The sequence below is a fragment of the Parastagonospora nodorum genome (assembly GCF_000146915.1).
Source record: "Parastagonospora nodorum SN15 chromosome Unknown scaffold_4, whole genome shotgun sequence".
Lineage (NCBI taxonomy): Eukaryota > Fungi > Ascomycota > Dothideomycetes > Pleosporales > Phaeosphaeriaceae > Parastagonospora > Parastagonospora nodorum.
The window spans coordinates 1,394,262-1,419,273 of record NW_001884552.1 but is presented as its reverse complement, the minus strand read 5'-3'; the positions used below and the strand labels follow the sequence as shown (position 1 = coordinate 1,419,273).

At 52.1% G+C, this 25,012-nt stretch overlaps 10 protein-coding genes across 10 annotated transcripts; 4 read left to right on the top strand and 6 right to left on the bottom strand.

Moving 5' to 3' along the window:
• Nucleotides 1-409: 409 nt before the first annotated feature.
• SNOG_03244 (hypothetical protein) lies at nucleotides 410-3,898 on the top strand (the record flags this gene model as incomplete). The annotated part of the gene is made up of 4 exons (XM_001793763.1): nucleotides 410-784; nucleotides 899-1,576; nucleotides 1,826-2,726; nucleotides 2,916-3,898. 4 exons carry the CDS (start codon nucleotides 410-412, stop codon nucleotides 3,896-3,898), a joined length of 2,937 nt encoding a protein of 978 aa, XP_001793815.1.
• A 180-nt stretch (nucleotides 3,899-4,078) lies between these two features.
• On the bottom strand, nucleotides 4,079-5,840 carry SNOG_03243 (hypothetical protein; the record flags this gene model as incomplete). Its single annotated transcript, XM_001793762.1, has 2 exons — nucleotides 4,079-5,690; nucleotides 5,758-5,840. The coding sequence occupies 2 exons, from the start codon at nucleotides 5,838-5,840 to the stop codon at nucleotides 4,079-4,081; spliced, it is 1,695 nt and encodes a 564-aa protein (XP_001793814.1).
• Nucleotides 5,841-6,219: 379 nt separating this feature from the next.
• SNOG_03242 (hypothetical protein) lies at nucleotides 6,220-7,509 on the bottom strand (the record flags this gene model as incomplete). Its single annotated transcript, XM_001793761.1, has 4 exons — nucleotides 6,220-6,622; nucleotides 6,669-7,142; nucleotides 7,194-7,302; nucleotides 7,363-7,509. The coding sequence occupies 4 exons, from the start codon at nucleotides 7,507-7,509 to the stop codon at nucleotides 6,264-6,266; spliced, it is 1,089 nt and encodes a 362-aa protein (XP_001793813.1). The 3' UTR covers nucleotides 6,220-6,263.
• A 486-nt stretch (nucleotides 7,510-7,995) lies between these two features.
• Nucleotides 7,996-11,686, top strand: SNOG_03241 (hypothetical protein; the record flags this gene model as incomplete). Its single annotated transcript, XM_001793760.1, has 5 exons — nucleotides 7,996-8,337; nucleotides 8,391-9,076; nucleotides 9,454-10,044; nucleotides 10,420-10,943; nucleotides 10,994-11,686. The coding sequence occupies exons 1-5, from the start codon at nucleotides 8,048-8,050 to the stop codon at nucleotides 11,684-11,686; spliced, it is 2,784 nt and encodes a 927-aa protein (XP_001793812.1). The 5' UTR covers nucleotides 7,996-8,047.
• Nucleotides 11,687-11,913: 227 nt separating this feature from the next.
• SNOG_03238 (hypothetical protein) lies at nucleotides 11,914-13,105 on the bottom strand (the record flags this gene model as incomplete). The annotated part of the gene is made up of 2 exons (XM_001793759.1): nucleotides 11,914-11,972; nucleotides 12,019-13,105. The coding sequence occupies 2 exons, from the start codon at nucleotides 13,103-13,105 to the stop codon at nucleotides 11,914-11,916; spliced, it is 1,146 nt and encodes a 381-aa protein (XP_001793811.1).
• A 1,518-nt stretch (nucleotides 13,106-14,623) lies between these two features.
• Nucleotides 14,624-15,416, top strand: SNOG_03237 (hypothetical protein; the record flags this gene model as incomplete). Its single annotated transcript, XM_001793758.1, has 2 exons — nucleotides 14,624-15,174; nucleotides 15,224-15,416. The coding sequence occupies 2 exons, from the start codon at nucleotides 14,624-14,626 to the stop codon at nucleotides 15,414-15,416; spliced, it is 744 nt and encodes a 247-aa protein (XP_001793810.1).
• A 285-nt stretch (nucleotides 15,417-15,701) lies between these two features.
• SNOG_03236 (hypothetical protein) lies at nucleotides 15,702-17,685 on the top strand (the record flags this gene model as incomplete). The annotated part of the gene is made up of 5 exons (XM_001793757.1): nucleotides 15,702-15,834; nucleotides 16,000-16,158; nucleotides 16,687-16,764; nucleotides 16,817-17,179; nucleotides 17,315-17,685. 5 exons carry the CDS (start codon nucleotides 15,702-15,704, stop codon nucleotides 17,683-17,685), a joined length of 1,104 nt encoding a protein of 367 aa, XP_001793809.1.
• A 333-nt stretch (nucleotides 17,686-18,018) lies between these two features.
• SNOG_03234 (hypothetical protein) lies at nucleotides 18,019-18,228 on the bottom strand (the record flags this gene model as incomplete). Its single annotated transcript, XM_001793756.1, has 1 exon — nucleotides 18,019-18,228. One exon carries the CDS (start codon nucleotides 18,226-18,228, stop codon nucleotides 18,019-18,021), a length of 210 nt encoding a protein of 69 aa, XP_001793808.1.
• Nucleotides 18,229-19,292: 1,064 nt separating this feature from the next.
• Nucleotides 19,293-20,804, bottom strand: SNOG_03233 (hypothetical protein; the record flags this gene model as incomplete). Its single annotated transcript, XM_001793755.1, has 1 exon — nucleotides 19,293-20,804. One exon carries the CDS (start codon nucleotides 20,802-20,804, stop codon nucleotides 19,293-19,295), a length of 1,512 nt encoding a protein of 503 aa, XP_001793807.1.
• Nucleotides 20,805-21,480: 676 nt separating this feature from the next.
• SNOG_03232 (hypothetical protein) lies at nucleotides 21,481-23,823 on the bottom strand (the record flags this gene model as incomplete). The annotated part of the gene is made up of 1 exon (XM_001793754.1): nucleotides 21,481-23,823. One exon carries the CDS (start codon nucleotides 23,821-23,823, stop codon nucleotides 21,481-21,483), a length of 2,343 nt encoding a protein of 780 aa, XP_001793806.1.
• Nucleotides 23,824-25,012: the final 1,189 nt, after the last annotated feature.

The following is a 25,012-nucleotide window of genomic DNA, read 5'->3' as shown; positions in this document are numbered from 1 at the left end:
AGCGTTTGTCAATCCCATTTGCAAGGTGCATGCGATGACCAAACGCGCAGTCGGCCGCAATAGATTGTGTATGGCGTCTTCATGTGCGCCGGTCTCCATGTGGTACCATGGTAGCGACCTGGCCCTGGCTTGTGCCTTCCCCGCCTTCACGTTCACCTGCGCTCACTTCATTGACGTCCTCGAGGTGAAGGCAGCGGAAGTCTGTCGATCTTTTCTTTGCGCACCTCCGACCTTCTATCATCCGCCCTAGTCCGATTAAATTACTACAGCTGTGTCAATCCATCTTTTCCGTCCTCCCATACACTCCCTGTACCTTTGCCTGTCCTCACATCTTCCCGTCTTCCACAAACTCCGCTGTCCATTGCCCGCAAAGCAGAAGTTGCAGAGCGATTGCCTGCGCCCAAGCACTATGGAAACACCGAGTTCGCTGAAAGCGCACGACTCGAGCGATACCCCAGGCACTACCTTCTCGACTATATTTGACAGCGACAACTCCCCGCTCTCCAGCCCTTCATCTTCGGCTCTGAGTCATGTATACAATGATCCACACCATGACAAGAGTAGCAGGAACACCCAGGCCCTCGCCCTTTTTGAAGACCCGAAGAATTGCGAAACTGCTGCTTCACAGCGCCCTCGTCGAGGGACCAAAAGCCTGCTCCCATTGAACGAACAAATCGAGGAGATATCGGAGCCCGTGGTGGAACAGATTTCTGCGACTGCCCAAGATGTTGCGCAACCGGCCATTGCTACGGAAGAGGTCGACGAACGACCAACACCAGCATCGGTACCAGCACGCCGTTCTAGGCGCAATAAACAGGCAGCAGCCAGTGAAAATACCCCAGAACCGCAACCAAAGCAGCTGAAAAGAGCTTCTACAACGAAAAGCGCCCGGTCTAAGTTCGCTGCCGAGTCTGCGTTTGCAGATAACAAGCAGTCATCCCCAGCAACGCCAGCAGCGGCCCGTCAATTGCGAAAGCGGAAGACCAACGAGGCTGTGAAAGAGGACCTACGGACGCCCTCTCCCAAGAAGATTAAAACGATTGCGGTCGATGCTCCATCCAAGTCAAAAACCAAGTCTAAAAGCACACCAAGACGGAGTGCACGGACTCGAACCAAATCCAAGAAGCAGACACTGTTAGAAGCAACTCTCGTCGAAGATTCACCAGATATGAGCTCCCTGGTCATTGCCCTGAGGATTTCTCCGTTGTGGTTCTCACCTGGTGGCCCATTGGAAAGATTGACGGTCTCACAGTACCCCGATTCCCACACACAAGAGAATGTCAGCTTCGATAGTATGACCGACCGGCCAGCTATTCATGATGAGAACCAATACGCACAGCCTTTGTGGGCACCGGTACCGGCGTCCAGCCAAACCGCGTCCACCGACGGCTCCAGCTTTCTGCGCACACAACCACACCAATCTCAGAAGTTCGTCTCGCAAGAGCCCAGTACGATCACTTCACGGGGAACGATCCCTACGCCCCCATACAACCGCAACGGGGACTCTAACCCCATGGGCCTATTGTCTGACTTGATCGACGCAACCCAGTCACGAAAGCGAGCAATTGTGGATGAGGTACCCCGCCAGCTGGCAACGGCAGCCATCGACGAAACTCAGCCTACGCAGCTGTTAAGCCAACCTTACAGTAAGTTGAGTCCCATGGCGCCACATATGATCCCATGCTAATGGTTACTAGAGTTCTTGCGCGCCAGGGATTGCGCAATACCAAGGCCAGGCTATGTGGCATCTGACGCAAGCTCAGATGCGACGACAGTGGAGGAGGAACCTTTTGTTCCTCGGAATACTATGTGTCTCTCGCAACAGCATTCAGAGCTCTACAAGATCTCTGAACGGCTCTTCGCTAATCGCAAGCCGGGGTTGAAGAAGCCTGCGCCCTCTGGCAATCCTGAGGTCTGGGCTGCGGGTCGCCAGGAGCTGTGCGAAACTCTACACTACTACCGCTCCTATCAGAGCGGATGTTACGCTAACGGAGGCTTCGCACGAGGCTTCATGTTTGACAAGATCGCCCACGCCCGAGACTATATCGACAACGATGTCGTCATCTCAAGAGCTGGTGGAGGTCTGGTCAAAGATACAGACTCGGGCCAGATGAAGAGTGGCAAAGACCAAGCAGACCAAGGGCCAGTTGTCACAGCTTTGAAGAATTGCATAACCCACTGCAACCCGGTCGTGCTTATAACAGGTGCTGACAACCCACATATGCCGTCACAGCCACCGCATCAGTACTGTGTCCTCGATTACTTCAAACCAACGCACATATGGGTTGAAAAAAGTAACAACAACAAGATTGTTCGGTATCGCTTCGAGAAGCTGAACACCGAAAAGAAGTCTTGGTGGAGTCCGGAGAACGAAGATAGCCAGGTCGAACTGGGATCGCTTGATCCACCGATTCAGGAGACCTGCGACTCCTGTTGCGAGCTGTCCATGCAGGTATACCTCAACGGCTGGATGTGCTTGCAGCCAAACTGTAGTGCGTTCTGGCACATCATCCAAGAATCGGGTTCTGGCTCTTACAAGATATCGAGAGAACCAGATGAGGCGGAACTGATCTATGATCCACGATTCCTCAAGCAGAAGACTCCATGGCTTAACGACAACATGGAATACTCCTTGAAGTTCGACCGTCCTGAGATATCTGACTACGCTCTTCCCGGCGAATCAACGTCTCAATCGTTCTCTTCGGGCATCGTTTGTCCAGATTGTGGTCGGTGCAACTCACGCATAGCATGGACCGGCTGGGAATGCTCGACTCCAAATTGTAACTACAAGTTGAAACATCCGCATTCCCTTATATCTGCCAAGTCTTTGCACGAGACCTTTTGGCCGCTCAGTGCAAGTTATACCCATTCCAGAGACTTCAGCTCCCCTCTTCTGGATGTTTCAATAAGCTTAGCTCATGGATACCGCATCAACCGGTACCAGATCCCCGGCCTCGACGGCTTCATCACGCACATGGTCGCCAACAAGATCGTGGTAGAAGAAGATGGAGGACCCAGCACGATGTTCGAAGAGCTCCAGAAGACAGACATCGGTCTTCGCCGTCGCATCATGCCCAACGGCCAACTCAAGGGCGACACCTACTGTCGCCATTTCAACGTCAACTACGGCATGCCGTACAAGTTTATAGCCGCAACCGACTCTCACCCCTTCGAGGGCGCAGCCCGTCCCATCAACGCGACTCGCAGCCGCCTCATCTGGGCAACAAAGCTCCTCGCCGCGCAAGAGACTGCCAGACAGCGAATCGCCCCAAACTCTACAAATTACCACGCCCTCTTCGCCCAACAGACAGAGAAAATCATGCAAGAACCCACCCATCCTTTGGAGTTCAACGAAGTCCTCGCCCTCGGCTACTTCGAGTCCCAAAAGATCAACTACCACGACGACGGCGAATTCGGCCTGGGCCCCACAATCGCAACGCTCAGTCTCGGCGCCCCGGGTACCATGCGCATACGCATGAAGGCGCGCCACTACCACGGCGTGTCCTCTGCCGCGGGTCTTTACGACGAGGCGCCTCCGATCCCCGGTTGCTCACAGTACGAAGCGCGGCTGGCACTACAGCCCGAACTGGACGCCTTGAAATTGTCGGACCCGAAGGCGTATCGCGCGCGCCTCAAGGAGGTGCCGAAGCAGCTGGCACTCAAGCACTCGGGAAATGCGAAGGACGTGCTGAAGATGGAGTTGGGGCATGGAGATATCGTGGTCATGCATGGCGCGGACGTGCAGAAGTACTACGAGCATTCTGTCGAGCATGCGGGGAAATTGAGGTTTGCGCTGACCTGTCGGTACATTGACCCGGAGAGTTTGAAGGAGGCGGATAAGCCGGGATATGAAGTTGGACCGGATTTGTTAGGGTATGATGGGGCGAAGTTGTGCTGATTGAGAGCGACTGGTACTTGAGATATCGCAGAATCAACAGTTATATGAAGTTGAGAGGTACGAGATGCTTGCTAGAGTTCTAGGGGTAGCTATGTACACCTATAGCTAGCAACACGCAGTACTATCGGGACCGCGTATATCATAGACTTGACAGCATAGTACAGTATCAAATCCACTTCTCTATCCCAAAAACTTTGCTACAAACTCCGCAACCTCTGCCGGCCTCTCCACCATCGGCAAATGTCCCGCGCCATCCACAACCTTCAACTCCACCCCCTTTCCCAACTTCTCCGCCATATTCTCCCTCATCGTCTTCGGCAGCACTCCATCCCCGCCGCCTACCAAAAACGCCCCCTTACCCTCAAACGCCGCCATCTTCTCGCGGATGTCATACTGATGCAGCGCAACCACACTCTCCCTGAATCCCTGCAGCGAATTCGAACTAACCATATCCTTGACCCGCTGGATCTTACCCGCCAGCTCCGGATCCTCGTACGATTCCTTGACGAACCAGCGCCGCACGGTAGCTTCGGCGAGATCTTGGCCGACAATGGCTTCGCCGGAGGGGGAAGTGGCGTTTTCCTTCTCGCACATGGCGACGCGGTCGTTCCACGCAGTAGCATTTGAAGGGGGAGCGAAGGCGTTGGTGTCGCAAGCGACGAAGGCAGAAATACGTGACGGATAGTTGAGACCGGCATTCAGCGCCGTTGCGCCGCCCAGCGACACGCCGATTACAGAAGCGGTTTTGGCGCGCAGGGTGTCGAGAAGGGTGAGGAGGTCGGTGGTGAGGAGGTTGATGTTGACGGGGGATGTAGCGGTTTGGGGGAGGGTGTTGCGGCCGCGAGTATTGTAGCGTAGGATGCGGAACTTGTTGTTTGTGAGTTTGAGGAAGTGTGTGACGAAGTCGTCCCAGATGGCGTAGTCGACGAGGATGCTGTTGATTAGGACGAGGAGGGGCGCGTTGGGGTCTGTTGAGCCTTCGAGGCGGTATGGGAGTTGCACGCCGTCCGGGGTCGTGACGAAGCTTTCGATGATGGGCCGCTTCTCGGGGGTGGTTTTTGCGGGATGGGTTTTGATCAGGGCGTCTGTTGATTCTGCGGGGAAAGTGTCGTCACTTGCCAGGCTCTTTAGATCTCTTTGGGCGGCACCGAATGTGTAGTACAAGTCGTATACCCTCCTCTTCCTCTCCTTCACGACATATTTGTAGATCTTGTCGCACCACTCGGTCGTTATAGCAGCCTGGAACTCTGGTCCTCCAAGGCCATTCTTTGGCGCATACTCGTGCAGAGCGAGATATTCCTTCTCCTTCCTATGCCCACTCTCCAGATCCAAGTAGCTCGTCACGAACCTCCTCGTCCTCCTCCATCCTGGCACCTTCTGCAGCAACGGTACATGCTCCTGTACATACCACTTCTCAAGCTCCTCCTCCTTGTCCTTGCCATCCTGCAGCTGGAAGCTGACAGCAATCATGACATTCTTCTCTCCCTCATTCTCGACGTTTTGTAGGTCGCGAAAATCGTCACCTTTCCATTCCCCAAGCAAATCATAGTTCCGTCGATCGACGAAGATCTGCTTCATAGTGTCCCTCTCCCTCTGCGATTGCACCGGTGCGGATCGCAGCTTCAAGTACGGTTCGCGCGTGAGGTGCTCGAGCTCGTCGAAGTCGTAGATGGCCATCCACTCCGGCTTCTCCTGACTTCCAGGTGAATTCTCAAGGTCTGTGGCACGGTAGCGAAAGCCATTCTTGCAGAACGGCAGTCGGAGGCGGTTAGGACCGTGTTCATTCTGGTACCTGGGTTGAAGAGGTATTAGTCGGTGTGCCGAATTTGACAGGATCCGGCTGGAGTGCGTCAACTTACCAATCGTGGAACTGTGCTTCTGGCAGACCCTCCTTGGGCTGCATAGTCACGTACAGGATGCCTGGTGTTGATTTAGACGCCATAATGGAGGATGTGGGGATGATTCGAGGTTCAGTATGGGACAACAATTGACAGGACTGTGCGCGTATGACCTAGGCGGAGCAGAAGGCAATTGGAAGTACTGTTAAACATGATATCTTGCTGCACCCGGATGGACGCCATGATGAACTAGCTGCTTGGAAGAGAGCTTCCCCGATGACATCTGCCGGCTGACACTAACGTGTCGAAGCTCAGGGATCATGGTTTCCCCAAGCTGCCCCTCATCGTTCATTCCGAGATCGGAAAACAATTCCGATCTGACATGTGCAAGCATCACAGCAGCATTCAGATGAGCAGCTATCGATGAACATTCAGATTCCGAAGAAATCGAGATAGTAGAATTGTATTGAATAGTCTCGAGTTTTGGCTGATTCGATGTTATTGTACTATGGCTCTTTCCTATCTATCTAGTCGTACCAAATAGCATTCATACCAAATCCCTTCTCTCCAATCTCCAATCTCGCAACTCTGGCTAGAAACTCGTCTTGCCATCTGTATATCTCTACACCGCCCTTCTCATCATCAGTAAGCGCCAGCCACTCGTCACTCCACGGGCATGGCGATACTGCATTCGAATGCCCACCGGATGTTGGCGTGGGATTCAAGCATATCTGTCGCTCAATTACACCAGATGGCGCAATCTTGAAAGCTGCGATGTAGCCCGTGAGCGAGAAGGAGTTCGAGCGGGAGGTTGCAAAGAGGTAGTTCGCGGACTTTGTGAGGAAGCAAACGTCGGATCGGTACATTGTTTTCGCATTGGGGATACCTGTCGTGGTTAGTTTTGTACATGAAGCTGAATTGAAAGGACTTACCAGGTGGAATCAATGGGTACGTCTTGTGCGTGTAGACTGGTAGCTTCGTCTGCGGGTCAATCACGTACTCACACAGTCTGTTCCCTGCCTCCATCAAGGCGTAGAGGTAATTCCCACTGGGATGCATCTCAACCCATCGTGGATGATCCTTTGGCGCAGGTGCTTCTGTGTATCCTACCGTCTCAACTCTGCCTTCGTCGTCGATCTTCTTGTGACACCATATCCTGTTCGCCCACATGTCTGCACTATAGAGGTATGTTTCTGTGGGGTCAAAGACCATACCGTGGATCGCCGTCTTGTCGCAGTATTCGAAGTTCTGGATGTTCTCCTTCATGCGACCAGAAGAGTCGACGGAAAAGACATTGCCATATCCAGCGTAGTCGTAAAAGGGGTTACAGTATACGGCATACGGCGGTTTTTTCGAAGGGAGGAGGAAGATGGCGCGTGTTTTGGTGTCGGCATCGTTGGCTTTGGCTGTTCAACTTGGTCAGTAGCTGGCAGCTGCGAAGGGCCGCATATACTCACGATGGCCACCGATCGGAAAGCTTCCAGAATGCACAATCTCACCAGGGTTCTTGACTTCATGAGAGCTCCATTTCTTCATGGACGAGCCATAGATGTTCTTCCTTTGATGCTACATGTCCTGCGGTCAGTCATTGCAGTCTTTAAAATACAATCAAGAAGCATTGCGTACGTCGAATGCCATCCAGCTGATGGGCTCATCTTCAGGGATCTCTGTCTTCTTCACTAATTCCAGCTCCAACGTCTCATCGTCAAACGCGACGGTGATGATTACACCAGGCGGCGTCCACGTGCCTATCATCAGATGATGTTTGACCATTTTGACTGTTTCGCGTATCGAAAGAGAGAAGCTTTGCTCAAGAATTCACGTCGTACGAAATGAATCCGTCAGCAAGATTCGGACCGCGACCATCCTCGACACCAGAAAGCGCGACGCATCTCGACCCGTTGTTAGTAAACTTACCGAAACCAAAGAGGATGGCGGGGCACACGCTAGAAGCATGGGAAAAGAGAGGGGTAAGACTTCACCCACTTTGCGTCTTATCTCATTGGCCAATCGCCCCTGTCCATGGCGGGGCAAGCCATCTCCAGACGGCGGGACGTTCGGCAGACGCTCGCAGTCTCACCCAAATGTTATCAAAGCCGGCCTGGCTTCCCGCAGCGCTATGCTTCCAAGTGCATCGCCTGATGCACCGGCTAGCGACACGGCGATTGTCAACGGTGTTAGTTCGGTTGGCTGGATTGCTTGTGCATCGAAAGGTTTATAAAGAGTTCCCCCCAGATTCAGACTTGCATCAATATAACACCAATACACTGCTCCAAATCTTTCTTCTCCCAGTATCTCTTCTCCCTTCACAATGGACCCAAACACACAGTCAGCGCCAAAGTACCAGAGCGACGATGCGAAGCACCGCTTCGACCCCAACTTCACAGCCGCAGTCATCAATGCTATGGGCCCTGCGGTTCCCGAGCGAACACGTTTTGTCCTGACCTCTATGATCACACATCTCCACGACTTCATTCGCGAGGTCGAGCTGACCAACGAGGAGTGGTTCGAGGGTGTGCGATTCGTCAACTCCATTGGCAAGACCACCACAAACACCAGGAACGAGGCACATCGCATTTCTGATGTTCTCGGTGTTGAGTCGTAAGTCTTCAATCTTCCTCATTCAGTATAACAGTTATCTGACAATGTCACAGATTAGTCGACGAGATTGCACACAAGCACATCAACGAGTCTGGCGAGACACCCACCTCCTCCACAATTCTCGGACCCTTCTGGTCGCCTCACTCCCCCTTCCGCGACCTCGGCGACACCATCATCCGCAACCCTCATCCAGATGGCCAGACTGCGCTTATGCACGGTGTAGTTCGCGACCTGGACACAAAGAAGGGCATCCCGGGCGCCGTCATTGACATCTGGCAAGCCAGTGCGAACGGAAAGTACGACTTCCAGGACCCAGAGAACCAGGAGCCAAACAACTTGAGGGGCAAGTTCACAACAAATGAGAACGGTGAATACCACTACTACTGCTACAAGCCAACTGCGTACTCGCTGCCTACCGATGGTATGTTCCCTTCAATGCTCTCGAGAAAGCTGTTGCTAACAATCTTCGCAGGTGCTGCTGGTCAGCTCTTCAGGACCATGGACCGCCACCCCTTCCGTCCCGCACACATTCACTTGATGGTTTCAGCCGAAGGTTACAAGCCATTGATCACCCAGCTCTACCCCCGCGACGACCCTTGGGTCACCAACGACACCGTGTTCGCGGTCAAGGACGATTTGCTGCTTGACTTTGAGCCTTCCAAGGACCCCAAGGCTAAGCTCGACTTGCTGTACAACGTCACATTGGCGCCAACAGGCAAGAAGACTGGACGTCTCGATGGTATTCCCAGGCTGCCCAACGTTTTTGACGAGAGCAGCAGGTTGTAAATATGGTGCAGTGCGAGTGGCTTAAAAGTCAGAATTTTGTATATAGTGATACCTTTCGATCTCCTGCATCTTTATGAATGCCACGACTTTTGAACTTAAGTTCCAGTTAGTGATTTCAAACGTCTATTCAAATCAGCCAAGAGTTCACAACAGCACGTGTCAGTGACGAAGCAGCATACGTCAAGGCAAAATGGCTCGGTCTAACGCACTCACATGGTGGAGAAGAGCATGCCGTAACCGCATGCGATCGTTACTCGGCATATCGCACTGGTAGGGTATAAAAGGTACCATCCTGCCTTTTGTTTACCCCAATGTCCCTACGCATTGCAGGATACCTTTTCCGGCCCCCGCCACTCCTACATACAAACCTCACACGAGCACTCACGACATCACCAAACCTTGCCATGCGCGTCTCCTACGCCCCCTCGGAGCCTCCCAACGAGGAAGCCCGTCCCATCTACGAGCGCATCGCCGAGCGCCGCAAGCCACGCCCCCTCATCCCGCTCGACCTTGCGCTCCTACACAACCCCGCCGTCGCCGACGGCTGGAACTCGTTCATCGGCGCGATCCGCACCAAGACCAGCATCCCAGACGCCCTCAAAGAACTCGCCATCAGCCGCGTCGCCGTGCTCAACAAGGCCGTCCACGAATGGGACGTACACGCCGCGCTCGCGATTAAAGCAGGCGTGTCGCGCGAGACTATGCAGTTGGTGCTGGACATGCCGGTTACAGGGCGTGGATGGCGAAGGGATGGAGATATGGCAGGGTTGACGGAGGAAGAGGAGGCGGTGGTGTTGTACACAGATCAGATGACGATTGGGGTGGAGGTGGAGGATGGGGTAGTGGAGAGATTGAAGGGGGTGTTGGGCGAGACAAAGGTAGTGGAGCTTACGGCGACGGTGGCGGCTTATAATGCTGTTAGTAGGTTTTTGGTTGCGCTGGATGTGGGAGAGTGTAATGGGCGGGCGATGAAGAAGGTGGAGGAGTTGTAGTAGTTTACTCCGAGTGAAAGACAATTACATACATGGAGGTTTCTGGGAGTGAAAAGTGTCGCGGAATTAAGCCGCTGTTACCCCAGACTTCAACCGCAGGCTCCGCATTTGGCAGGTGCCTCGGCGTGCGAGCTACAGCCGTCGCAAACCGAAGCCGCACAAGACTGCGTTCTCACACTTTTCGCGAAGTAGTTTTGCATTCGACTGTATCTGTGAATCTTTCTTGGACATAAAATGGCTTCAATAACACCCCGTCTTTTCGCCCGCAGTGCGCGGCCTCTCTTCCGGTGCTCACGGACCGCAGCAATCAGCGCTCGCCGACATGCCTCGACGAAACACCCCAAAGACTTCGCACCGCCTACACAATCTGACCTTGACGAGCTTCGCGAATCAGTCCGCGAGTTCTCACGGCGAGAGATTCCGGAAGACATAGCCGCGAAGACCGACCGAGACAATGAGTTCCCCAACGACATGTGGAGGAAGTTTGGCGAAGCTGGCTTCTTGGGCATAACAGCCGATGAGGAGTTTGGTGGGCTGGCGATGGGATACCAGGCACATTGCGTCGTCATGGAAGAGCTGTCGCGAGCGTCTGGGAGCATAGGACTGAGCTATGCCGCCCATAGCCAACTGTGTGTCAACCAGTTGATGCTCAACGGCAACACTGAGCAGAAGAAGAAGTACCTACCGGGTCTCATAAGCGGAGAGAAAATAGGCGCGTTGGCAATGTCGGAACACTCTGCTGGATCAGACGTAGTCAGCATGAAGACGACCGCGAAGGAGGTCGATGGCGGCTATCTGCTCAACGGCACCAAGATGTGGATCACAAACGTACGTCTCCTCATCCTTCACACCGACACAGCATACTGACACCTCCCCAGGGCCCAGACGCCCACACCATCGTCGTATATGCAAAGACCGAACCCACCGCCGCCTCCAAAGGCATAACCGCCTTCATCGTCGACACCACGTCCAAGGGCTTCAGCATCACCAAGAAACTCGACAAGCTCGGCATGCGCGGCTCCAACACGGGCGAACTCGTCTTCGACGACGTCTTCGTGCCCAAAGAAAACACCCTAGGCGACATCAACCGCGGCGTCCGCGTCCTCATGGAGGGCCTCGATCTCGAGCGCCTCGTCCTATCCGCCGGCCCCCTCGGCCTCATGCAAGCCTCCCTCGACAACGTCCTGCCATATACACATCAGCGGAAGCAATTCGGCTACCCGATCGCGCACAACCAACTCGTCCAGGGCAAGTTAGCCGACATGTACACCAAGTTCCGCGCCTCACAGGCGTTTACATACAGCATTGCCCGCGCTGTGGACGAATCGCACGCGGACCCGGTTATCCGGACGCAGGACTGTGCGGGCGCGATTTTGTATGCGGCGGAGAGGGCGAGCGAGGTCGCGGCCGATGCAGTGCAGTTGATGGGCGGCATGGGGTATATGAATGAAGTCCCCGTGGGCAGGATACTGAGGGATGCGAAGCTTTATGAGATTGGGGCGGGGACGAGTGAGGTTAGGCGCATGGTTATTGGGCGCGCGTTTAATAAGGAGTGGAAGCAGGATGTGTGAAAATTTAGAGGGAGGAGGGGGTAGAGTAAAGAGCAGTGCATTTTGGTCAGTTATGTTTATGAGCAAAAAGCTTCTGTTGTGTGACAACTCGTGCGAGAGACCTTGGGTGAAATGACCAGACCCCGTCATTCGATACGTACCGACAGAGACTTCCGCATCAAAATTGACTCGTGGTAGGCTGTCTCTTGCTTTAAAGAAACTCCCTTCATTCGACTCCCCGTTCCTCCTCAATAGTTTTTCAGAAGCCCTCTGAAACATCCACCGATCTTGTACATGCATTCTGCGCCTGCGTTAGATCAGAGCGCGTAGGAACATAGACAATCTGTGCGTACCTTTGTTTGGACACGTCCCCGTGACTTCCTTATCCGGGCAGTCAGCGACGACATCGACATCCTTCCCATCCGTTGCCTTCTTCAGCATCGCACCCCTCGTCCCATTCCCTCTGGCCTCCCCACTCACCGCACCCATCACAGCCACGCAATCAAACCTGCCCATGTCCTTGATACACCCCTTCGGAAAAAGTTGGTCCTTTTCTTTCGGACAGACGAACTGCACCTCGACCTTCATATGCGCCTGCTCCTTCCCCCCCGCATCAGTCAGCGCAACACGCACATAATCCGGCACATTACACCAGCGCCTGATCCTCGTCTTCTTATTGACACCCACGCCCAGGTCCTTGCCCGGCATCTTCTGCGTACACATCAACGCGATGCACGCAGGACACGACGTCGTCTTGGAGTCAAACTGCAAGCAATTCTTGCCGTCCACCACCGCCAGCCTGTAGATATCCACCACCTGCTCGATGAAGATGTTCTGCAGATTGAGCCCGTACGACGCGGGGATGAAGCTGGATGCGATTCTCACGTGCACGACTTTCTCGGCCCAGAATTGCTCGCCGCCAGAGGTCGAGTATTCGCGGTTGAAGAGCGAGGCTTCGGAGCTGCAGGTGTTGGAGCCCCATTGCTTGGTGGGCGCGGGCGCGGGCGCGGCTTGTTTGGCTTTTTTGCGCGGCGTTATCGGGGGCAGGACGGGGTCGCCGCAGCGTTCGCGGAGGCCGTTGCGGAGGCCGTAGTATGTCTCGTCGAGAGACCAGGTTCCGATGTTTATGCCCTTGCTTCCGCTTTCGATGTTGAGCGTCCATGTCTCTTTTGGCTTGGGCTTTCCCTCAGGGACGGTGGTAGGTTGTGGCGAAGTTGTCGAGTTCAGAGGAGTGGGAGTGAGCGTAGATCCTGGCGTAGAGTTTGTAGAGTTCGAAGGCTTCAATGTTGTGAACGATGTGGGAGGAGGATACAAGATGAATGACAGCGAGGTCGAGAGTGTGGTCGAGGTCTGAACATATAACACAAAGCTCATACGCTCCTCGCTTTCGGCGCGTGCTCTGACTGTTGTAGGCGTTGATGAGCTAGATGTCGCAGTCATGCTTGATCGAGCTATGTTGGCCCTGATCCCGTGAACGCGACCCAATACGACCAGCGTATATAATCCGGCCAGGACGAGCAGTGATAAAAGACAGCCGCCTTGCATTTTGAAACAGCGGTAACACTTTCGATTATCAATTTGGGAAGAGTCGTGTACAGCTCAGTGAGTCAGCTTATTAACTGCATTTGAGTATGTGACTATCCAGTCTTCAAGTCACGTACGGCCTGCTTCACATGTATCGCATCTTCAATGTGCGGTGCGACAGTGAAGCTTCCCGCCCTCAATTCGCCCGTCAACTTCATACAAACTCATCGTACATGCCTCTGAGCGCAGCATACTGCGCATCTGTCAAATAGGTTTCCGTCTACATGCACATGCTCGAATTCCTGACAGAGCTTGAAGCTCTTCAACCTCTGACTGAATGTGGTATAATCAGGGGTTTGGGACCAACCATATACCTGCGCGATGCATTAATACAAGACCATGCCGTTCCTCTTGGAAGTCGCACTGACAGCTCTGAGTAGGGCCGGTCGCATGAGAAGCCACTGTGTACTTTGGCGAGTGGGCAAAGGCCAGCACTTCGTGCCATAGGCTGCCATGAGTGTGCAACATCAACGACAGTGATGAGAGACAGAAAATGGCCTTAGGCCCGCCATGTTCGTATTTAAACGCATGTCGGTAGCAATTTTGGGTTGGACACAGCCAGTCAAAGTCAAAATTAGGCGATGGAGGAGTTTACGTTATGAATCACAAATGAGATCTGACCCACATGACTATGCCCCGCAGACCCCACCATGCACTCGTCAGCGAGGTCCAATTTAGTCCACGACCTCGATAGTCGTCAAGCCCAGAAAGTGTCATATTTTTTGATGTAAGGTTATATATCTATTTAACGAAACCTTAGTCATCAATAAATTAGCAACGGCCGGTAACTCAGTGGTAGAGGTTTGTTTATCCCACTCTCTACAATTCAACACCCCACTAACAAGCAATAGTGTAGGATTGCAGCCCATCATAGCAGTTAATCCCGAAGTCACCGGTTCGACTCCGGTTCGGCCCTTGATTTTTGCTTTCTTTTTGCTTCCATTGTGTGAAGTTCTTCTACCTAAGAGGCACCACAAAACAACATTTTTCTTCAACGAGGAATTCTGCTACCATCTCTTTACTGGGCGACATTCAAACAACGTGATGAAGATGCGGAATCTCAAAATGAGGACTGCGAAGTGGGGCCCAATGCGGTACCTCACCGGGAAAGGTCAGCCTCCGCCTTCCAGTTCGAGAATCAAGCCACCACAGTGCTCGGGTCTCGGAACATGGCGCACCGTTCTCCAGTAGCTTTTCATTCGTAAAGCTGCGGCGAGCCTGATCACCATGGGTCTATATTCTAGTGAAGCTCTCAGTGGGGTGGGCTGCATCATCATTCTTTGCATGATTTTCCTGCAGCTCGCGCACAACCCGACTCACCAATTTAGATATCCCATTCCACTACAAAGCCTGTGAACTGATTGCGGGGTTATTATGAAAGACAAAGTCGTCGTTGTCACGGGCGCGGCCTCAGGCATTGGGCTCGAGACCGCGCGACTTCTCGCAAGCAAAGGCGCCAAACTTTCTCTCGCGGATGTGCAGGAAGATTTATTGAAAGAGTTGGAAGCTGAACTCAAACAATCAGGAGCTGATGTTGTAACCCACGTGGTGGATATCAGGGACCGCAAGGCTGTCGAAGCTTGGATCGCTGCAACGGTCGAAAAGTTTGGCAAGCTGGATGGTGCCGCCAATCTTGCAGGTGTCACAGGAAAGCAATCCAACGCCGTTGAGATTGAGGATATTGACGACGATGATTGGGACTTGGTCATGGACGTGAACGTCACCGGCCTTCGCAACTGTCTCCGAGCTCAGGTGACGCAGTTCAACGAAGGAGCTGCGATTGTGAATGCTTCCAGTATCCTCGGCGTGATAGGCGCACCCAAGAACTTGGCGTATTGTGCGTCAAAACATGCTGTTGTTGGTATGACCAGAGTTGCGGCGAAGGAGCTTGGGCCAAAAAAGATTCGCGTCAACTGCATCTGCCCGTGAGTAGGGTGTGCAGTGTTAAAGAAAAGAATGCTGACAAGATTGTAGAGGGCCGATTGACACGCCTATGCTGCGAAACGCGTCTGCGATTCAAGGCCATGCGACAGACTTCAGTTTCCTTCCACTTGGACGAAAGGCGCACCAGAAAGAAGTGCCGCCACTCATCGAGTTCTTGTTGTCCGATGCGTCGTCCTTTATAACAGGAAATGCGATGCAGATTGATGGAGGATGGTTTTGCTAGATGCAGAGCACAAAATCTAGGTGAAGTCGTAACAGACGAGCCAGAGCGTCACCTTAAGGCAATTAAGGGACGGGATAGACGCTGCCGGAAGACGCTCCGTAGATAATTTGAGCTCATACGCATTCCAGAGACTACAAGTACCAAACTCTGATCATGATGTCATCACCTGAGTACAACTACAGGTCAATTCCCAACGAGCTTGTTCACTGAAGGTAACAACAGTAAATCATTCCAGAGAAAATCGCCGAACACACCTGCTTTTGCCACCCGGTCGATCAATCAACCATGTCTGAAAGCCAGCTCATTCGCGTCACCGTCTGCGCAAGACGCAATCCCAAACTGTCGGAGGAAGAATTTGAGGACCACTGGAAGAACAAGCATGGACCTCTGATCACTTCATGGCTGAAGACGTACGGTTGTGCCAGATATGTGCAGGTATACTTCTCTACTTTCTCTTGTACCCACGATGTAACAGTAGCTCATTTCCACATCGCTGTCCACTGACTCAAAAACCAGTATCGGACTTCGTCCGCGCACAAATCACGACTTACACTAAATACGATGCCATACGATGGTATTGCAGACTTTTGGTACAAGTCTTATGAAGACTTTGAGAAAGCCTACGAGGACGAGTATTACCTCAACGTGGTGAAGAAGGACGAAGAGTATCTGTTTGATATGGCTAGTGTGACAGTAACGACTGGCACTGAGCATACGATCATCGAGGATGGAAAGGTCGTTCGTGATTCGTGATTGACGATTGGAAGTGTACAAGGCGAGAAAGAGAATCGCCTAAACTGAATTGGGGAAGGTGTACCTAGCATCCCCGCAGGTACTCTTCATCTCCCCCGTCTCGAGCGATGCACCATAAGTAGAAAGGATATTGGACAACCTGTTATCAGCTTCTAGCGATATTTTGCCTGCTGTTATTTAATATTGTTGAGCGCCTCGCAATTTGCTGCAATTGGCAGTGACAGGATCAAAAACGTAGCAAGCTACCAAATCGCATACCTGGCTTTCAAGTCTACATCGTAAGCGAACTCCACGCGTGATCTGCTCAATCAAATTGTGGTACGGGATCCTCTTGCTCTATCAATCCGTGCCGCATGGGCAAAGCATCTGTCCCATCGGATGTTCGGAGACGCTTACCCGGCATTACTTAATGTCGGCGCTACTGGCTTCAACAGCAGACAGCAACAAACTCTCTATCCATTCAACTGCTACTTGAATACCATAAATCTTAACATATCTCCAGTTATCGAATTTTCAGGCTGCTTTCTTCTCAAAATGCAGTCCATCGATCAGCCGCTCAACGGCAAAATCTTGCTCATCACGGGAGGTGCATCTGGTGAGCAGTAAAGCGCCGCATGCTTCTCGCGATATCAACTCATCAAGAACAGGCATCGGTTTGGGACTCACCAAGGAAGCTCACGCCATAGGCGCAAAAGTGCTCGTAGCCGATCTCAAAACCACACCCGATTTCGATGCCTTCGCCGCAAACAAAGACAACATCCTCTACGTGCAGTCCGATGTGACGAACTGGGCAGACTTTACTAAAATCTTCGATGCATGCGAGAAGAAGTGGAATGATGTGCCTGATGCGTACGGCATCTGCGCTGGCCTGTTCGACCCGCCGTTCTCGAATTTCTGGCAGGATCCAGAGCAAGATGAGGGGTACAAGCAGGTCGACGTCAATGTAAATCATCCGATCAAGTTGACGAGGATGGCGCTGAGGAAGAGCCTGGGTAAAGGGAAGAGAGCTAGTGTTTGTATCATTGTACGTTGCTATGCCGTCAATGAATTTTGCAATGGATACTGACTCGCCCAGGCATCGGTTGGGGGCATATCAGGAAGTCTAGCCGCGCCTCTTTATTGCGCCACAAAACATGCCATGGTAGGCTTCGTAAAGTCGATGAAGGACAGCGAGTCTCTTACTGGAGTCAAAATCACCACCCTTTGCCCTGCAGGCGTCATGACCCCGCTTTTCGACGCCGAGAAGATCAAACAGTACTCGGCAACGGAGGCAGGTTACCTCACGCCGCAGGATTGTGCCAAGCATCTGCTTGATCTGCTGCAAAAGAAGGAATATGCATGTGGGACTGTGTTGGAGCTTACGATTGAGGGAACGAGAATCATCCCGGAGTGGAATGTAGCGCCGCTCAGAGTCAAGGGTACGGGACAAGAGGAAATGGATGAAGAGTTCTTGGGCAATTTGTTGAGGCCGGTCAAGCAGGCGGTGGAGAAAGATAAAGCGAGTGCGAAGTTGTAGTGTATATTAAATGAATAAGAGCTGATGACTTTGAAGCCCTTTGGCGCGTCGTGCTGATGAACAACCACGGTACCACCGTTTTCTACCAGCTCCACACTTCCGAACCGAAACCCTGGCTCTGAAACTCGAATGAAAAAAAAAAGTTCTCCCACACCTGAGATCTAGCAGGATGGAAGATCTCACTGTAGAACCCAGGTGTACCTCCTTTCAGGCCAGATTCGTCGCATTGTAGTATCGACCTCAGCTCGTACAGCGCTGAGTTCTACTCTCTCGAGTGGAAGCGATGAGCATTATCGCAAAGTTCAGAAAAGGCTCCGGCATATCGTGATATGCCTATTGCGCAAGAGCTTCAGGCGTGCAAAGAGCTCGCCTGACGTGGGGAGGCATGTATCGACGGCAGTTCTCCACGCGGTCGCCGTAGAAGACTTTCTGGTAGTCTTCCGGTCCCCAACCCCACCAGTTGGGGACGTCGAAGGCGCGTGTTTCGTCGATCTGAGTAACCAGAGCGCCCAGGAAGGCGATGAAGACCGGGGAAAACTTCATGATGTGCTGAGATGGGGGTAAAGTGGTGAGGATTTTGGATTTTGAGGTAGTAGTTTGGATGTTGGTGAGTGGGCGCGAGATGGGAGAGATGGAAGGGCTTCGAAGGTTTTATAGTTGCGAGACAGAGGCTGAATTTAGCGTTCCGGCAATTCAGCTAACATCAAGATGAAGCAATGTGCGGATGCTGTTCGGTACATGCCCGAAGCATTTTAAGGAAGCCTAACAGGCCCGTCCCGCTGATCGATAAGCCCGAGTAACAAATACTGGAAGACGCCCATGTCTACCCTCTGAGCTCGTCGATGTGAAGCACTTTTGCCAGTAGTCAGGACGAAAAGGAGACCGACGAAAAATTGTGTGAGCTTCATGTTGCGGGGAGAGCATGATGTGATGAAGTGAAATGCGGCTAGGTTATGATGTCTTATTCGATTTATCAAGCAAAAATGCAAACGCACTCTGTAGTGTTGCAGAGTGAGGTTCCGAAATGTACTATACACAAATAGCTCCGATTTTTAGTGCCGGAAACGGGCCGCATTCTTTGATCCTGTACCAAATTTATGTGATGTGGCTTTGAAGTATGGTTCCCAGAATCCTCGTATTCGCGTTGACCAATCAAAGTAGGTATACATGTGGAGAAATTTGTTGTACCAGGACGATGTTGCAATACAGAGCGGTGGTACAGCCTCTCATCTAGCATCTCGATGTAATATTCTTCACTAGACTTCTAGCAAAGAGCAGTGTCGCCGGCGCAAGTCATGTCCCGCATTGGATGTAATCTGTAGTGTCGTCGAATGACCTCGAAATTGGAAACGAGTTGTTCTCGTAGATGCCCATTGCGTAAGTCTCCGGACCGAAGTAGTCTAGTTTGAGGTCCCCTGGCATTGAAGCATGACGTACACATGATGTATGCCACAACGAATCAATTCGAATAGGCCCGACATTCATAAAATAGATAAGTAGCGACACCTTCGCGGAGACTGGTCGTGGAACGTGCGACAGAATCTGCCTGTTTGTTTCTCGCGTTTGCAATGAAGACACTTCCACATCGGCTTCCCTGTTCATTACCACTATGTCAATTCACTCGTGGTCATTACGATGCCACCAACTCGCGCGTCGAATTCGCGTTTCCATTCTGGCATCATAGACCGCGGCCGTGGTTCTGCTACGCCTTCATCAAACACTTCTAGGGTCGCCTGGTGCATTTCTGCCATTCTCCATGCAGTACTTGATCTATACTGCCTTATGACGGTCTTCTCAAGATTGAGGAGTTTGTCTTCTCGTCGTATCTTAATGTTCTTGAAAAGCGCCTGCAGCGCATCCTTGGATGGATAGGGATAGTCGGTGTTTACATGCAGCTCCCGGATGCTATCAGGCAGCATGTCGCCCATACATGGTATGTCGTTATGTACCCACAACGTAGCACCGTCTGGCGCATAAGCGTCGCGCCCGCGACGCTGGCCGCTTTCGAGCGGTGGACCACAGAAGACAGCAACGTCTACTTCAAGTTTTTGGAGCCTGACGAAGCGCATGAAAGAGGATAGACCATTGACAACTTCGCCGTGTAGTTCGTCAATCGTTATTGCGAGCTCTTGAAGCTGATTGCCGAGGTAATTCGCGATCACTTCCACGAACGCACCGGGATTCCAGTCGGTCTCGAGACCATCCCATTTGGTTTGGTGAGAATAGCGAAATATTGTAATCGCAGGAGTATTGGCCAATAAGACTGACAGTGCACCGGCATCGATGCAGCAACTGGCAAGCTCAATTCTGGTCAACGGGGATTTGAGGCTTGTTGGCCACTCGAATGGCATATTGCTCCAGTCGTCCTCTAGAGCGACGCAACTAACAGCGTAAAGGTTGCGGACGCTATTGAGACACATGAAAGGCTGGATACATTGCAAGCTGGCGCGCACATCGTAACCCTCCTCCACAAAAGGCAATAGGGTTTCTAGGGAACCCAGTGGCCTTCGTGCACTACGGCTAGTATTCGACATTCTGATCAGCGATTCGACAACGGGCACCAAAGATTCGGCGGCCTCGTCTCTCCGGATCTCATGCCATCGATCAGGCAACTGAAGTGTTTTGAGGTTAGGGAGAAGAGCCAGCAGCGCGACCGTTGCATACAGCTTATCGACACCCATTTCTTCGCCCGCCGCATCTTCGTCCAAGATTTGTTGCCACCACTCGTCCTGGCCCACGAGGGCGGAGTAGTCGGCATTCTGGAGCAAGGCCTTGATGTTCATCATGGCCGTCTCATCGTTACGGAAGTCATCTGCCACGGGCTCTTTTGGCATCTGGTTGTCTACGCGCTGGTCCCACAGACTCAAAGACGTAATGTACTCTGCAATGATGGGCTCACGTGATATTTCGTAAAGAACGTTGAGGGTGTCTCCACAACGCGCCTGGCTTGCATTGGTGGCATGGCTCCATGTCTTTTTCAGCGCATTGTGTCGCTCAATTTGTGACTTCGCACGCTCGAACACAGCCTTGCACGAGAGCACGAAATTCTCCAGGCCATGGGGCGCGGCTGCGCCGATGATGAGATCTAGAAGTTCTGGGGGTAGATCGAGGAGGCCCATGACAATATTCGGAGGGGGAGTGAATACAGCGGGACGAGGGGTGCGCCAGGAGGGGCGAGGACAGTGGAACAATCGGGTGCGACCAGCAGCAACGATGATGTAGCTGCCCTTTGAACGGGGTGAACGTGAAATTAGGAGCGAGAAGGAGTACAGTCAGCGAGGACATGCTGTCCTTCGAGTTCCAGCCAGTATTTTCTATTTTCTTCCGCATCTCGCTCGAGTCGCACCGAAACATGATCGCAGACACTTCATTGGCAACGGAAATCTCATCCGAACGAATGAAAGAGGCGTGATTGCGGTCGTGCTTACCGAATACGGACGGCGCACTAGTGGCGACAAAACTAACAGCCGCGCAGCACGTGTGACAAGGATGCGGTGTCGAGAGAACATTTTCTGCGTGCGCTGATATAGACACTGCAGATAATTACAGACGTTGACAGGGTCATCAAGGACCGTCTAGTGCCTTCACAAAGATTGCCAGTGGAGCATATCGTGCGTGCGAGGCAAACTGTGAGTAAGTAACAAGTGTCATTGTTGTCAACATAAATAGGGATTAATAACTGACGTGCATGTTCAGGTCTCCTCGAGCATCATCAAAATCTAGTACCGAACTTGTAATTATTAGGACACCTCCGCTGAGATTTTACAAACTGCGAAACTATCATACCAAACTTCCTCAGTCCCGTTTGTCTCCGCCGTCATTGATGTGTAGGTGTTCAAGCTCATCCAGTGGTTGTGGATCCACAGTGCGCAGAATGAGTGTGCTACGTTCATTTCTCGCGGCCGACTGCTCTTGATAAATTTCCTCGCTTGACTGAAAGATCTTATGAAAACTCGCATCGATTTGCTCTTCAAGAGACAAAGGCGTATAGTACACCGAGGACTCAGCGGACACAGCCGGCGATGGCTGTTCGCCATGGCTCAATTCTAGAGTCACTCTGCCCACATGTAGCGGCCGCGCTGGTTCTGGCTCGGCATGCGAGGGCGACTGTTGGGAGGGTTGTGTTGATTGTAGACCGGAGGGATTCAAGAGACCTTGGCGACACTGGTTGCCATGGAACGGCTGCAAAATTTCTGTAGTAATGAGTCTGTTTTGGTCGGAAGCTTGAAGAGCTGCCTGTTGGCTTGTCCACGCAGAGACTGAATGACCTGCATTCATGCTCAGTGAAGGCATGACCATTTCGGGAACACTGAAGTTGTGACCGCGAACATCTTCAACTACTGGCATGGGCGATGCTGGTGCAAGCACGTCGAGGAATCCCAAAATTCTCTGTCTGATGTCTTTGTCGTTCACATTGGCGCTAGAAGCCTCATATCGGCGTGGATAATACTCGCCATATGCGAGGCCGTCCTCCGAGCCCGTAATCGAGATACTTGACGCGGAAAGTTTAGGAAGACTCTCTGGCCTGGAGTAATGTTCCGTCGTCTCCGTTGACTGATTGAGACCAGATGAGAAGCCTTGTTCCTCGAAGCTCAGATTGAATTTCTCGGAATTTACAATGCTTTCATCTGAGCTGGGAGGTGTTTCCTGGGTCTCTTCGCTAGAATGGTCGTCTTCCGCAGGGTCCCGTCCAGCTACAGGTTGTGGCGCTGCACGGTTGATGTCATACTCGAATCGAGGTTTGCCGGATCGCATCTCTTTCAAGTACACTGGTAGCTCTGTGATGGCCGTAAGAGGAAAGCCTCGGCGATTCATGCAGAACCTCTGAACCTCAGCAGGTGTGAGGACGTTGTTTGGTACCACGTCACCAAATCGTTTACCTAGTCGGTCGACTTCCTTCTTTGGCATTGCCAAACGCTTATCACTACCAAAGATGCGAATGAACGTGATCGCAGCCGTTATCTTTGTGCTATAGCCGAGGAATACTGTATGGTCGATTCTTCCAGGACGGATCAATGCTCCATCAAGCGAGTCGGGTGCGTTCGTGGTGAGTATCACAACGTGACCTTCCTTTGAGCCTGGTCCGTCGAGTGTGTTTAGAAGCCCGCTAAGAGTAACTTGGGTCTTTCGAGGTGGTGGTTCTTTTGCTTTGCGGGTGGCGCGCTTTTTTCGAGTTCCATCGCGCTCAGAATCATCTTCAGAATCCTCACTGTCTGATTTCCCTTTTCGAGAAACCATTGTGCTCTCCCTTGTAACGCCAGCAGCGTCAATGTCCTCGAACAGAATGACACATCGCGTGGGTAGTTTTTGTACCTGTTCCTGCAAGGTACTGTCGTTCATGTTGGCCAGATTGATCATGTAAAGAGAAAGATCGTAGTGGCTGGCGATGGCGGTAGACAAGCTTGTCTTGCCGGTTCCGGCAGGGCCATAAAATAAGTATCCTCTTCGATATGGAATCCCATTCTGGTGGTAATATCCCTCGGTGTCTTCGTCAAAGAAGTCCTGGAGGTCGGCAACGAGTTCCTGTTTGACCAGTGGATCAAGATCGACCGTTTCTATGAGGCGCTTGCGACACCTGCGCTCTAGCCACCCGCCTTCGGAACGGTACGAATAGGCAATGTTAGAGAAAATGCTGAGGTTGCTCGTCTGGGACTTGGCGTTCTTCTGAACCTCTTTCAGCAGACTCTCGATGGGTTTGGCGTTGCCCCATAGGCAACGAAGCGTACTCTTGACTTCCCACAAACCTTTCGGCTTGCACAAGACGAAAGGTATACCTTGATAGGAGAAAGGCGTACACCCCGCAGAGCTGAGCAGTTCGTGAGTCTTCTCTCCCTCGATCTTCTTGGTCCCGTTTTTTTGAGAAACATCTGTCCACTCAAGGTGCTCAAAGCTTGGAAGCAATGAAAGCATGGCATGCGACGGCTGTCTTCGGATCCAGATGCGTAGATCAGTCAGAGCCGCGTCGTTCTCGGCTAATTCCAGTGAATTGGTCACATTTTGGGATAGCCATGAGATGGCCACTTTGCCATACTTGCTCACCGAAGCAAAGATGGCAATAGCCCATACCAAGTAGGTGAGGTCCAATCCAACCTGGCCACTGATCCACTTGCGAACAAGTTTGAAAAGCGGCGCGCTCATGCTTTGCTGAATACTTTGATCGAACAAGTCATCAAGGAAATTTGGGCGCCGACTTAACGCATGACTCTTTCTCCGATTTCCTCTACGATCGTCATCGTGGTCGTCGTCATCGTTGTAGCTATCCATGGCTGTGTAGACTGGAGATGATACAGAAGTTATCCTGGTGCGCCGCAATTACGCTTTCCGGATCGCGCACAGTGGAATCGGGTTGAGGACTTGAGAGTTGGATGCTGATGGGCAAGAGGGTGGTGAGTATGGCGACGTGGATTCCCACAAAATTTTGCTTTTACACACACTAGCATACCGGCCATAGCTCATCTGAGCACCGCCAGTCCAAGGCACCAGCTGGAACACTGTTACACTCGATGTTGTTGCTCATTTGAGAAAGGGTCGTGAAAGCTAGGTGGCGAATATCTGCTCAGTCATTCAGGACCGAATGGTATGAATCCAGCACTCGTAGTAGGCTATTGACCGCGCTAACGGCCTCCGGCACAAAGAAGCCATAGAATGCCAATGAGTGTAGCTATAAATCCTTGGGCCCCTCATATAAGAGGTCGATGTTTGTATGAAGAAGGGGAAGTGCACAAGTATGCTCTGCAGGAAGAAGTATGATCGATCACAAATGGCCACACGGCATCGTGCTGCTTATGCTTTGCGAAACCTTTCAGATGATTTGTCGTGTGGCCAGCCGATACCGACGACCGCTTGTATAGTACAACTGCATGTCGATGTCAATGTCAGGGAATGGTTTGATCGGGGACGGTGCTTCTGGGGTGAGAAAGACGCGCCGAAGCGTGCTAGAGACTAGCGTTTCCCCTCACAGATTGCACACGAGACACATGGGGACTCCAACAATGCAACACAAGTGTAAACGACCTGAGAAGGACATCGTTTTCCCGCTGCAGAGATGCGCAATCAGTGTCTTGTTTATCCAGCGACGCTCCTCGCCGCCATGATCATGCGTGATGCACGTTTCGCGGCTTCGATCGTAGAGTCTCAATTCCATTCTAAAGGTTCTCATTGGGCAATGACATCCTTATCCTGGTTAAGCTTCCTTGATGTGGGGTTAGTGTCGTAACGCGATAGGCTTAACTTGCCATCCCCTGCAGAGAAGCATTGTAGCGCATTGCGATACGAACCCTTCTCATGGAAGAAGATTTCGCCGTGATTCGTCAAATATACTGCCATG